General features: G+C 36.6%; 1 protein-coding gene across 3 annotated transcripts in view; it reads right to left on the minus strand.

Annotated features, from left to right (window-relative positions):
* Window positions 1-14,951, minus strand: part of HMGCLL1 (3-hydroxy-3-methylglutaryl-CoA lyase like 1) — a 76,737-nt gene that overhangs the window by 13,799 nt on the left and 47,987 nt on the right. Inside the window, exon 8 of one of the 3 annotated variants that reach the window (XM_071442721.1) lies at window positions 5,759-12,061. The exons of the other annotated variants lie outside the window; for them this stretch is intronic. Within the exon in view, the coding sequence (XP_071298822.1) occupies window positions 12,029-12,061 (33 nt within the window). The 3' untranslated portion in view covers window positions 5,759-12,028. Of the gene's footprint in view, window positions 1-5,758; window positions 12,062-14,951 lie in introns of those variants that run through there. 3 annotated transcript variants of the gene reach the window in all.

Below are 14,951 nucleotides of genomic sequence, written 5' to 3' on the forward strand. Positions count from 1 at the left end.
AGTTTTGGGGTAGGCTGGGATAGAACTGTCCAGTCCAGAGATGCAAAAGCTGTGCCAGGTTGCCTGTGCCCTACGTATCATCAGGTAAAAACAAGGTCTTTCTCATATGCATTTATTCATGCATAAATGAATAAAAATAAACTGGAAAATAAACAGAGGGTTTTGAATAGACAAGGGAGATAAATGATTACTTAACTCCATGGCAAAGTTACTGAGGGTAGCTTTGGGAGAGGAAAATTCAGCTGGGACTGGACAAAGAATGCTTGGAGCTGCTGACTGTTATGGTGCAATGATGAAAGAAAAAAAAATATCCACTTACTTCCATGGATGGCTCACAGAGGATAAACTGAGTAGACACATACCCACTTAATAAAATGGCTGAATTTTCATAATATGGGGCATCAGCTGAGAATGAGTTGAATGAAGGACAGAACAGGTAAAGATCAATGTTTGAGATGCAGGCTGCAGGCAGTGCACTTCTCTGTGAGCCACAATACTGAAAAGGGTAGAGGACTACTACGAAGGTTCAAGGAAAGGCACTGATTTGAAAGGTCTACTATTTGAAGTACATGTGGCAAATGTGGAACATGTGAATCTATCAATGAAGCATGGCAGCAAGCTTGGGCATGACCCAAGCATGGCAGCATTTGAAAAGGCCCCTTTTTTCCTACATTCAGGGAGCATATAATGAAGTTAATCTATCATATGTACCCCTCTTACTGTATCTGTACCTTAGAAAGAAACTACAAATTCTTTCGATCTTGTTTTTTTGTCCTTGCTAGCTTCTACCAATTCCCAAGTCTTCCAGTTTCTGAAGACCAACTTGTGTTGAGCCACTCTTCAGCTTAAGCTGGGTGACCAAATTGCTCCTGAGGTGTAATTTCTCTCACTTCTTATAACCAGAACACTTGCAGCATTATGCACTAAGTGGCAGTGGACACTACCTTGTACCAATGTGAGCAAATGAAATAAACTGTTTTAAAATAAATGTGCAGTAATGACAGCATTTATAAAAACACAGGGAAAGTAGAGCAGAGCTATTTTCATTCCACAGCACCGCTATCATAGATCAGCATCAGGGTATCTAAAGGACTAAAATGCCGGCATTTAAAATGTCATCTGACTTAACTTCAACCTGAGCCATCATGCATTGTTACAATTTTTCTTATTATTTTAGAATGTACTACAAGGATATGTAGAATTTTGAATCCTAGTTTGGTCTTCACATATTCCATGGTATCTTTTGCATCTTGTATTAATGCATAAAGATGCTTTGTACTAGGAATACATAATATATTTTTATAGCAGTTATTTTCTAATGCAAGAGATTCCTTTTCTCAATTCTGGAGATAAATCTCACAACCGAAATGAACAATTGTGCATCCTACTCAAGCTGAACAGATATGTATCTCCATCGTTCACTACTACTCCATATTAGAGTCAACCAAAAATAATTGGTACAGTTAATGCTGTTAAATAAAACCTGCACTTTTTATTCAGACTTAACTACTATTTCAAATCTCTCTTAATTCTATTTTCAGAATCCCCTGAGTGAAACAATACTTTATTCTACTTTAGCATATATGATGTACGGAGGTTCAGAGACTCTGCTCACCAATTCATTGACAAACCACACTCAGCATAAAAAAAGGTGGATTTCCAAGATATATGGTAAACTAACCTTAGAAAACACTCCTGGCATTCTTTACATCTTCTGGATTGCACAGGTGCACATCCATCTTCTCTCATATATGGAAAATAAGAACTGCATCCTCCATTCAAATGCTTTTAACTTATTTACAGCTAGACTGGAGACAATATTTATCATCACAAAGTATAAAGCCAAATGTCCTTTTTCTTCAGGAGCACCAAAGATTAACAGATTAGAATGTTTTCCACATGTCCACTTTACTGTCAAGAGAATATTAAAGAAGTTTTCCAGCTTCCGCAGCTCAGCCAGATGTCAATGGATCCCACAGTGAAGCAAAATTGGCAGAGTAGCCTTCTCATGACCCCGGCATTGTTTTATCAAGGATCAGTTTAAAAGTATAAAGGGTCCATTTCTTGCTGAGATCTGTAATGTTTTTCAGCCCTTTTCCCCTGCAATTACAAAAAAGTGCTGACTTTGTAGAACTACTGATATGCAGTAGTATTTCTTATGACTTCTCTCACACTGTGCTGTAATTGCTGTTTATGTTGGCACAAGAAAAGTACCACGTCTTGTTTCCACTGTACATTTCCGGACTCTGGTTTCAGTAACATCAGTGGAGGATATTGTACTGGGCATATGTTTTGTTGTGTAAACATTAACTGGCAATTTACCCTGTCAATCTCCACAGCATGGCTTCTAATTACCAGAGGTTGAGGAGCTTCAGATGGACATTTTACAAAATATTTACAGCGGCTATCCTGCTTCTTTTTTTTCTTCTTCACTGCTATTTGTGTTTTGAAAATCATTGCAAGAGTAAACAACTCCATCAAATGCCATAAAACAAAACCCGAAAGCAAATGTATTCATTCTTGTGCACCTCATTCTCCAGAGTAACTAAAGACCAGTTTCCCAACTAGCTAAGCAAAAATCATGGCAATATTACAGTAAACATGATAGTAAAGTACCAGATATTTCTGTTTGCTTGCAATTTGATTATCCGCTTTATTTTTTTTAAACAAGGAAAAAAAACTTATATTGGCTTTTTTTTTTTTTTCCTAAAATTCATTCTTGCTAAATAGCCTGTGAACTTGCAAACGGCTGTGCACATCCTTATTTTATTCAAGACTCAGACAAATGTACTTAACAAATGGGACCACTTAGGTCTTGTTAGAAAATCTACTGCAAAAATTCAGAACCAAGGAACAATCTCCCTTTAAGAGCTATGGAATATATGTTTTAGTCATTCATCTGTATAATTTCAAGGAAGTAGCACTTTATATTTTGTGCAAAAAATACAGTGTCTTGAGTAGAATTCCAGGATGGGAATCATTCCAGTAACAATAATTACAGCAACATGGGCAAAGAAGATGCAATCAAATAGGGCAGTTTTTGTCCACTCTAGGCAGAGAGAATTTTTATTTCAAGTAAAATTTTCATCGCAATTCTCATTATAATGCAAGAAACTTTTTTTTAAGTGTGATAGTTTCTTATCATCTACTGTTCTATTACAATTGGATCAACTTTATAATGTTCATCACATTACAGTACCTTAACATGTTACACTGCCTCCCCTTCAAATACATTGATTAATTAAGTGGTGGCATTAAGGTGGGGAGCCATGAAATGTAAAATGTCTTGAAAATTTTCTCTTTTTCTGATGGAAGTTCCTTGTTATAAAAAGACATCTGTAATTGTCTATCCAATGTATCTGCCAGCAGTACAGCCAGAACACTTCTTTTGTTTAAAAAGCCATTCAACTTAGCACCTTCTATTTTACTATAGATGCATGTTATATTGCTCTGCTAAATCTACTTTTATTTTGTTTACTTGGCTTATTCTTTAGAAGAAAAATACTCCATCAAGTTAAAAATTATTTCCTACTGTTGCAGTTCTTAGTGCAAGCAAAATTTAACTACTATGAACATTGGAGAAAAAAAACTTTCTATAAATGTTTACTTTACACATTTGAATGGACTCTGTTAAGCAAATCACATCATTTTTCTCTGGCAATCTTTCCACATATCATTTGCACTAAGCCACAAAGAAGAAAAAGTAAACAGGCAAACATGCAAGCTGGAGTGTATAACATTGCCATTCATTTATGTTTAAAAACACAGGGAAAGTAGAGCAGAGCTATTATAAAAACGTTTTTATTTCTGAATGCCTGGCTGTTTCAATTCATAGTGCAATATTTCAAAAGAAAAAAAAAGATAAGTGACAAATTATTTGACTCAAGAGACTGTTTCTGTGTTGCTTCTGCACAGCACAGAATGAAAAAAACGATTGTCATACTTTAGGTACTACATCAGCTTTGGTTTCTGTCTTAGCTGAAGAGTCATCTTCAACTTATTTCACTTATGCAAATGCTCATTTGTTCTCCCAAGCTACAAAGATCCACCCAAGACTCATTTGGAGTAAGTTCAGAACTCCAGCCTTCTGGTCACAGCTATCTACAGATTTTCTGCAGTTAATTTTACCTTAGAAAACATCCTAAGATCTTGTTTAAAGCCACTTGATACATCTCAAAATAGGAAATAACTCCCCCTCCCTCATTGTTTGCTAGATGATAACAAAATTCCTTCTGAGGAGCTGTAAATATTCAAGAATGGCCAGAGGTTTAGTTCCACCCCCTCAGCACAGCTGTCTGTAGAGCTGCCCAAAAAGGAAGGAAGCATCATCCTGTAAACACAACACTTCCCTGCTTGAGACTGTGGGATTTGTCATTCCCCAAGTCTGTTCCAGCCATGGCAAACTCCTCTGACCCTTGCTTAGGTCTGAAATTCAGGTTCCATGCAATGTCCTCTTTTTCCAGCAAAAACTAGAATGCACACACTCACAAATAATGAAAGGTCATGAAATCAATAATTTCCAAGAGGGAAGCATTGTAATGATCCTGTCCTCTTTTTTTACAGTTGCTATTAAACTTTAAGAAAAACTACTTTAGGGTAAAAAGAGAGAGGGAGTAATTCCCACCAAGTAGAAAAATAAACATGTCTAAAAGCCATTTATCTTCTCCTAGCTGATGTGTACAGATTAAAGTTCCATATGATTATAGGGAGAACTTCTAAAAACAAGTCAAGCAACACTTATAGAAATAATTTATTTTCAAAAAAGAATGCAAATTAAATTAGGAATTAAATTCTGAAAAAAAAACTATTTTAAAGGTACTTAATTGTATCTTGAACAAACTTTTGAAAATTTTGTTTCGCAATTATTTTTTAAATTATGTTGAAATATTGTATTTTATTTCTGTCAGTGCTCCACATATCTTTTTAGTGTCCAGCATATAAGCTCAAATCCCCAGAGATATCAGCAGCACACTCAGAGCTGACCAAAACCTCTGAAATCTCATCTCCAGAGACATCCTCAGATGTCATTATGGAATGCCATTTGTGGAATGCCACAAATGCTACTGGGAATGACAGCAAAAACCTCTCTTTTGTGTGGCTAATGCACAGGAAGTTGTGCTCTTTTGTGGCCATGTATATGACCAAAAACCTAAATGGCATCATTTAGGACTGGAATTCAACTGTCCACTGTGGGTAACTCTTGCACAGTCCTTGGCACAGCTTTGCCCTGGGGCAGACAGAGCTCCACCAAGCTATTCCTGGCACAGTCTGGGAACTAGCACCTTTTAGGGACCATCCATAGCTGCCAGTCCAGATTTTTGGGTTTTGGGATGCAAGCTTTACATAGCAATTGGCCACAGTGCCAGAGAGGCCAGGATGTGCTGAGCATGGCAACCCTTTAAAGGAGTGACACAGCAACTGCAGGAATGCAAGCCCTATGGAGACAAACAACCTCATCCCTCAAATTACCATGGCAGCTGATGAGATGGCAACTGAGGAAGAAATGCATATTGTGGCAGGAGTGCTGAGAAGGGAGAATGGCATGGGCCTGCAAGGATGGGTTCTGAGATGAGCCAGTTGTGTAGGTTTGTATTTGTGGAAATCCCATTTCATTTGTTGTGGAAGTTGGAAGGTGTGGGAGAGACAAGCAAGACACCATAAAACTAAAAGGGACAAGTAACAATTGCAGAGAACTAGCTTGTCTTTCTATGGATGAGAGAGTGCTTATGTAATGCTGAGTAAGGCACAAGAAACAATCTTCAGACCAATGAAAATTCTTTATTTTCCAGTCATCTAGATAATCAAGACTTTCATTTTTAGGAATTGAATCAAACACTGTTGTAAAATAGTTATCAGTTCAATTTCTGATTGCTACAGGCAGTCACCTCATTAAAACTACAGCCAGTCCCTATCAATCATGCAAAAACCACCCCAAAATACTACCTTTTATGCATGCAATCCAAGGCACAACAGAAATATGCATGGGGAATGTGACACCAGTGTGCCCTCACCATACTTCTTATGCATGCTAAGGATCAGTGATTTCAGGTTTTTAGTGCTGTATTTTCACAGCTTCTAAAAGTACTAAATATTTATTTTAAATGTGGCTTAGCATTTTGAAAACTATTTTATACTAATTTGTTCTATAAACACCTGAAACCTTTTTTTTTTTTTTAAGCCTTCTTACATTTCCAGCATTTGGAAGTAATTTGTTTCTAGTCCAAAAAAATGAATGTCTGTCTCTAACAAAAAGAGCTGGATTGCTGCCCAATCCACTTCAGAACTGGGTGATGCTGACTTTCAGCCATTTAAATAGTCAAGTTAAACAAGACGCTGCTGGGATGATAAAAGGGGCTCTGTAAAGAGATTGTTGCTCTGGCTATGTGGACTTAAACCTATCAAACAATGACTAGGAAAACAGTGAAAGAGAGAAAAAAAATTAACCTAAGTACCAGGGAAAACATTCGGGTTAGGTGAATGCAGGAGCACGGTATCTGCTCACATCATTCTTTCCTCTTGCCAGGGAGCTGCCAGCAGGATATTTACTCTGCTTAAGCACTCAAAGAGGCCAAGAATGGCAAAAAGGAATTACAAAGGGCAACAAAGCGAAGGGGACTTAGACACTGACAGGCTGTGTGGAGTATTACCCTAAAAAGCAACTGTAATGTGGTAATTTTGTACCTAAATTATATTCTATGCAATTTTGTGTGAGCCTTGTTTGCAAGCTCTACTGTGCAAGTTTCTTATAATCTTATTAATATTAGTATCTTATGAATAAGATACTTCTTCCCTTTTCTTTTCCCTTTTTCAAACTATACTTCCACATATGACAACTAAAGATGCAGCAGAACAGAATCTGATGAAGACCAGAGAACCATTTAAAGTAAATTCTCTGAATCTGCTTATTTTTGCATAGGAAAAAGTGCATTCACAAGAGGACAAAGATGCACAGTAATGAAAGCAATATTAGAAATGTATTTTAGGTACTGATCAACTAAATCAGTATGGCTTTAATGGTTCTAGATTTAATGAAAATGATCATGAGGCTTAAATTGGAATGTACCACTGACACTGCAGAATGAAATGTGTAAATGAATGCCACTTACAGGATGAAGAAATCAGAAATTACAGCACTTAAGACATGATTAGGCAAGATACAATAAAACAGCATTCAAAAAAAAAAGAAACGTACAAGGAGGACACAAGCACAGAAAAAGAATATTTGGGCCAAATGATTTTTTTTTAATAAATATACAGCTTCAATACTATTTGTATAGAAATGATCTTTGCTTTTAAGACAGAAAACTAAAACCACTTCAAATTTTATTTGTATAGCTGCTGCAATAATTTTCTATTAATATTCCATTTAGACATAGAGTGATATGTAGGAATTTGCAGGGATATAAAGAAAGATGCATAGATTTGCATGTAAAAATCAAATGTTTAAAAATACTTTAGAAGATAGCTGAAGTTTGATTGTAAGCCAAAGGAAAGTCATGTCTACTGTTGCAAGTCAGCCCTAGTGAGTAATTTGAAGATGAGAATAATCTGTACATGATGAAGGCTCTTTTCTTAGTATCCTGAAACAGACTTAGACTTGAGGTTTGTTGGTTCAGTAGCTAGGTCTGAAAGATTCTGAAACCCAATATTACAGCTTATTACAAGCAGCTAAACAATGTGCATTTCTATTATTCAGTAATCCTTTATAGTAAGCTAAGTTTAACCAAAACCCACAAAACCAGGCTACATGCATATACCAATAGGCTACCTATTCATATAAGCATGTAAATAAATCTAATTCAGGAACTGTCACTGCTATTTCAACACACAATAACAAATATACTCCTCTTCCTATCTTAAAATATTCAAACAATAAGAACCTTGAAACAAAGTCTACCATTTAGGTTTTTCCCCAATTATACTGTAACAGTTACAATAATAGTAAGGATTAATTTATTTGTGGACTCTCAGACTATCAAGTTTTTCTGAAGCATAAGAATAGGGGTCAAAAACATACAGTACCCTCAGAAATTGCACACTGTGCACATTCTGCAAAAAGCAGCAGAAAGCAATAAAAATGCAGTTGCTAATTCTTTTGTACTGACCTAAGAGAAGAGTAAAACTAGGGCTGCTAATTCTTTTGTACTGCTCTGAGAAAAGAGCAGGAGTGATGCTGCCTGTTCATTTGCTTAATTCCTTATTTTGCTGTTATTAAAGGCAAAAACATAAAACCAGTACAAAAAAAAAAAAAAAAAAAAAAAAAGAAAAGACAAAATACTGGAAAACATCTGCCAGATTTTGAGCATGAATGCCTGTATTTTCATTTTCTTCCCATATGTATGTCTGATTTATACATTTGTGCAGTATGTTTTTTCATTTACAATAGTAACTAGCTGACTGCTCACAGTAGCAATATCATTTGATTGAATGCAAGGTTTTTTCCTACTTTCTTAAAGTAGACACCCTCTTTTTAAGTTTTCTTCAGAGGAAAAAAATGAATATTTTCTTCAGCCTGCTACTTTTGCATAATTCACCTGCCATTTCCCCCCTAACTTATTTGCTTTCAAATAGAGTATTATTCACCTGTCTTTTTAGCTTTCAATCTCAAACAACTCTACTCACATGCCTTCCCAATATCATGTACTTCTTTGTCTCCAACACCTGTTTTTTTAATTGCTAGCTTTAGCTAAGTGCTATGTCATTTCCACAGGGAAGGGGGAATAAAAGGAAACAGAAACAAAAAGGCAAATTGATGTTTTCTAAGGAGTTTTATTTTACTGACAACATTTTGCCTAGTTTGCTAACAATTCAAAAATTCTGTTTATATTTTCAGACCCAGAAAATACCCAGTGAGTGCCCTGGATAATTTAATTCTTAGAAAAATCCAAAAGCAGAAATCTGGGAATATCCTTAAATAAACAGGCATGTTGCAGTAAAGTCTCTTGCTTTACCTAAAATTTTGTGTATTCCCATTCTCTTATGTTTGATCTCAAACATTTTCTTTTGCATGTTTTAGAATATTACAAGATTTCCACTTACAAATTGGGCTAGCTATCCTGTTTCTCACAATTCAAATCTAAAATTTGAAAAAAATGAATTTCTACAAGTTAGAACAATTACCCTTAACATGAGCATTACAGTATTGCAAATTATTCATTTAAGCAGCAAAACCTAGGATGCACAAGCCAATATATCCACAACTCTGCTGATGGATGCTTTCCAGCTTAAAGAAGTTCCTTTTCATAATTCCATTTGTTTCCTGCCCTCTAGCCAACTTTCCACTTATTACATGCCTCCACACCTTCATATGAACTTCCACTGCAGAAAACTGCAAATTTTTTTTTTAAAAATCAAAGCATGTGTTGGCCATTGTACATCCTTTGTCTTCTTTGGCAGTGATTGCCTCAAAGAATTCCAGCAAAATACTGAAGCATGACCAGCCCTTCCTGAATTCTGTACAGCTACCCTCAGTCAAGCTGAATTTTTGGTCATGTTTCCCTATCTGAACCTTGAAATTAGTTTCTGGAGATCTCTGTTAAGTCTTCTGCAGTTTCCTGGCATATATTTGTAAACAGCAGAGGAAAGCAAACTTGTGAGGTCTGCTGAAGCCTTTCCATCTCTATGCTTTCCTCAAAATAGGAATGCAAGCATATAATATTTTTTTCAATATCCCCAAATATGAGCATACTTCTATATGGCAAGCCTCTCCTATGCTCACATTGTGCTCCATAATGTCTTCAGAGTGCCAGGTTGTGCAGGACAAAAGAAATGGAAGGTTAAAGGGTTCAGATAATTTGATTAGGAACATAAGTATTTTGATCATTTGCTCACTCATATACTTTAGCTTTTTTAATCTAAAAAGTACATTCTACAGAAAAATTGAAATCTATTCTGTTTTTAAATTTTAATTTCAAAAATTAAGTTTTAATTCTTCACAAAATCTATCTGTACTTGTCTGATGATGTTCCTCTGTTTTTTCCTAGCACTTCACAAAGTAAAAGAGATAAGCCTTACTTCTGTTTTACAAATAAAATAATAAAAAGTAAGAAAAAGCCATGAGTACAGTGACATGTCAAATTAGGAAAGGACAACCCAAGATGTATGTTAGGGTTCCTGTCTCCTGTACCTCCTTAATTCCATACAGTATCTCCCTATTAGCTTAGAAAAACAGCCTGTAAGACAGTGTTGACATTTTAACTGAACTGTCATGATTATTTTTTGCTCTGTTAAAATTTAGTTCAGATATAAATAATTTAATTGCCAGGTAGTGAGTGCCCCAGCACACTGCTGAAAAAAACTCCAGAATGCTAGTATCATTTAATGCACTAATGAAACAAGAATTTTGGCATGTCAATACAAGCTCTTTTTGTCAGTTACTACAGAACTGACAGTATTTTTTGATGTGTGTAGCAACAGACGAATCTGGCTGGACCAGCTTCCTCAGCTAAAAGGTCCATATTCACTGTTACAGGAGGAATTCCTAGCACAATGAGTACATGCTGGGCTTCACACTTTTTCACAGTTACCTATCTATCTTCTCTGCCTTAAAACAGAAGTGTCAGTTCATTGTACTGCACTATAGCTCTGGATGACTGTGCTTTTCAGGGAATAAAAAGACAACGTTGCTTACAAATGAAGAATGATAAGGTATTGGGTTTTTTTATTTCTTTCTTGATCAGTACATAAAACTCATGAAAACTAAAGGTATTGTGCTTATCACTTTTTATAACATAGTTTCATAAAACTGTACTTGAAAAAATTATCCTGTTGCTTGTTTTTAAATCAAGAGATTAACTGGTGACTGTATACACATTCGTATGTATAATTCAGTAAAAACATAATGAATAACCAACAGACACCCTGAAGCAATTTATCTGGAATAACTATACTCATGTATTTGCCTTTTTCTCATTCAGCCTTCCACCACTTCTATCCATACTTTCATGCCATTTTACCATTATTTTATTTTATCACTCCTCTATTCTATTCAGCTATCTAACTTGGCTTCTAGCTGTAACTACTACTCATTCACTGGGATAAGCTAGGATGAGCCCTCATCCTTGTAGTTATCTACTAAAATATGCCAGACAAATCCAAGGTGATAGAACTGACTGCAGGATATGAATGTTCAGTGAATGTTCTAGCACAGAAGTGTTCTTACGTATAATGCATTTATTTGGAAATTCATCACTATGGGCATTACAGGTATATTCTCTTAAGTCAGTCACAAAAATGCAGATCTGAAAACTCAAGAGGAAAATGTCATCAAACATAATCTGGCACCTGAGAGAGGTGTTTAAGTGCTGTCAGACACCAACACCAATTTCTCAGGCTTTCTTGAGTCTGTTTTTTTACCAATAGAGCTGCAAGTGGAGAACTGTTAGGGGTTTGTGTACGCCCAGACACCAGGAAATGCTTTCTGAATTTAAGTGAGTAGGAATATCTTGCCTCTGCAAGACAAAGCCTCCAGCTGAGCTCCAACATCAAAGCACATGAGACCTGCCAGCTCTCAGCACCCACTCAGCACCACCTGCCATGAAAAGCCATCCTTAAAGCTCAAGTTATTGGTTCCCTTCTCTAAACACTCAACTGTCCTGAATCACAGCAAGGACAGACAACTCCCTAGAAGAAGGCAAGCAAGGAGTCCAGAGCCATAGCCAGGCAGGCAGTGGCAGCAACATCACTAGAAAAAGAAAGCCATGAAGCTGAGTCAGAGATTCAAGATGGGAATCAGCTCTGGACACAATAACCAGGACCAGACAAGATTAGCCAGGTCTGGGGGTAAGCCAGTAAGTGAAGCCAGCAGGTGAGGATGAGAAGGAGAATCAGGGAGGTACCAGATGGCACAAGAGCAATCGCAATACTGCTGCAGAGTAGCTCAGACAAGGGCCAAGCACCAGAGCTTCAGGTTTACAGCCACTGCCAGATGGAGAGGGAGCCTGCACTGAGGATCCTTAGCAGCAAGCAGCTCCTGGACAAGAGATCTCAGCAGCAAGCTGGCCTCTAACCTGCACCTGAAGCTTCTACTTCAAGCAAGCTCAACAGCTATAAAAATCAAATCCTGTATTTGGAAAAAAAAAAAAAACAGGAGATGGTTTTGGGTGGAAAATTCATCTCATTTAATGTTTTGCATGATTTACATGCATTCATGTAAATCATGGAGGAGGGAATTTTGAACACAGGATTTTTTTAACTGCTTAACTTAGGCTCTACGATTTCGTTCTGCTGGCTGTTGTAAGCTCTATTCCTGTAAAAAATGATACTTGTAAATTAATAAACCAGGAACTTCAGCACCTACATTCAGATTCCTCTCCTGTTTCTGGCAGTTAAAACAGCCAGGCCAATCCTGAGTGCCTTTGAGTCAACCTAGATTTTACTACAAAAGTAAACTGGATGCACAAAAACATGCAGTTTAGTTAGGGTCTCCAGCATACACCAAGAGACTAGCATCAATTTAGTTAAGTGATGCAGGGAAAAGGTCAGCAGTCAGCCATTTTTATTTGGATTTACTTTTCTCTTAAGTTTATTTCATCTTTAAAATTCAAGGATCTCAAAGAAATTAATAAAATGTTATTAAATATTCTAAGCTTTTGAAAAGGGAGCATATTATGTTTGTAATAAAAACCTCAAATCTGGATTTTGCAGTCTGAACCTTGGAAGTTTAATTAAAAGCTTGATAAATTCTGATTTTGGTACTAAACTAGGGAATTGATATTTTAAAAAAATCCTGTTTTCTGGAAAAAAATAGAACTCATAAAATGCAGTTTCATTTGGCATGTAATCAACCTCAATCCTCTCTCTGTGTCCAGTGGGGTGAACATGATTACACAAGGTGGTAAAAATCCTTGGTCATTCTATGTCATTAGGGTTTTGTAATTGTTTTCTTTAAGTTAGAATTTGATCCTCATAGTGTAGGGATCAGCTCATTTTAATGAATTAGGATAGCAATTTGTATTTGATAAAATTCTATGGGACAATCATGTGGTTGTTTCTTTTATTCAGGTATTACAGCCAGACAAATATCCTCTTTCCCTCTTAGCATCCTCTTTCTCTTGTTTGAATATATGTTATAAAGACAGACAAATCTATTTCTGGCAACTACTAAGTTTTCCAGGAAAAGAGTTCTTTAACACTTCCATTAAACACTTTCCTTTCCACGCCCCTTTCCACTTCTGTACGCACAGCAGAAGTCAATTGTCAATGAAAGTCAAATCTCCTTAGAGAAGGTAAGGTCTCCCTTACCAGGGCCTCTCCAGAAAGAAGTTTCTTGACCCATCTTTTTACCCTTCCTTAGAGGTCTGTAACAATTTCCTATAAATGTTTTACTATTTTTGTTAGCTACACTATGTGTTTGTCACGTTATCCAATGCACACATTTTACTCAAAATACCATAACCTCTAACTAGATCTCCACATCATTTCCCATCTTCTGAATTGTCTGTTTAGTAAATTCTATACTCCGGTAGTTTTATATTAAGCCATGTAACCAAGAGCCAGACATGTTTCTACTTTAAATGTTTACTGGTTTCTTTCAAAGCATCACTTCATGTTCCTCACATTTTTGCACGGATTATTTTCATAAAATGAAGTGAATTTCCTTTCTATCTGTATTATTTGCATCAACAATTTAAAAAATTACTTATGTTTTAAAAGTTGGCTAATCTCTCTCCCATCTCTCACTACCTATCCTTTTGTTAAAACAATATATATAAAACTGAATACTGAAATTTCAAGACTCCTGCCCTCCTAATTTCTCATACAGATACGGCCTGTCAGTTCTAGATGACTTTGGATCAGCCCCAAACGAAAGAAAACATTCTGGGTAGTATAATCCTGCATGAAACAATGTGATCCGTATAAAAAATCACTTACTGAATTACCAGCAACTCTTTCCACTCCTAGGAGATCTCCCATCGAAGCAATGCCTGAATTAGTGCAGAGTGATTTGTGGCTTTCCAGCTGTCATTCATTAATTCTTAAGAAATACAATATACAATACAACAGTACTCAGCCTGGGGTTGTTCAGCAATGTCTTAGGAAGAGTGTAATTTGTCTGCTGAATGATCTTTAAACTTGTTTTCAAACAATAACTATAGCCTATTATTTCTATGACCCCCCAAACACATTTCACTCTTGCTGAAATATTGTGTCGGTCACGCAGACCCATAAATGGGGAAGGGAAAGGAATTGTGTCTGAGAAGAATTGGTTTAGGAAACAGCAGCTGAGTTAAAGACAAGGGGTTTTATTCCAGTGCTCTGCCATTCCTGTATCTTTGGCAAAAAGGAAAGCACAGGCAAGGCTGACAGCAGGGACTAGAAGTGACCTGGGCACTCTGACAAACCAGCTTTAGCACTTCACCACACAGCTTACCTGCAATTTAGGAGTCTCTGTCTTAGAAGGAGTATTGCTTTAGAAGGAGTTATAATTCCCTGCTAGCTGCCTTGGGTTTCTGACCAGAGACAAGAGAGGACGCTGTGAGGTGCAGGATCTCTTTGAGGATCCAAAAGCCTGGGGATCTTCTTCTATGTGAGCCAAGGAGCTGCTTGCACAAAGCCAGTCAGAGAGGCTGTGTAATGCCTGCTTCATCAAGGACTTTTGGCAAACCCTATGACAAGTTAAGCTGAGCCAAAACCACTGCACCTTTAGACATGTACTGGTGGGTCTCAGGCACCCTTGCCTTCCCAGAAATATGAGAAGGTTGCATAGGAATTTATTTTTAAGTCTTTTGCTCTCTTGAATTTGCATGTTAATTATCCTAAACTGCACATTAGGTACCTAAGAGATTTTTTTTCCTTTAGCTCTTACACAATTGGTTTACAAACTAAATAAAAAGATAACAAGAGGTAAACATGAGACAAGAATCACTTACAACAAATGCAGGAGTTAACAAAGCATAGCCATTGTTCAGTGTTTAGTAGGCACCATGACAGCAATTATTTAAAGGGAGGAT

The sequence above is a fragment of the Agelaius tricolor genome, unplaced genomic scaffold (genome assembly GCF_023055355.1).
Source record: "Agelaius tricolor isolate 1412-34295 unplaced genomic scaffold, bAgeTri1.0.p SCAF_1, whole genome shotgun sequence".
NCBI classification, from domain to species: domain Eukaryota; kingdom Metazoa; phylum Chordata; class Aves; order Passeriformes; family Icteridae; genus Agelaius; species Agelaius tricolor.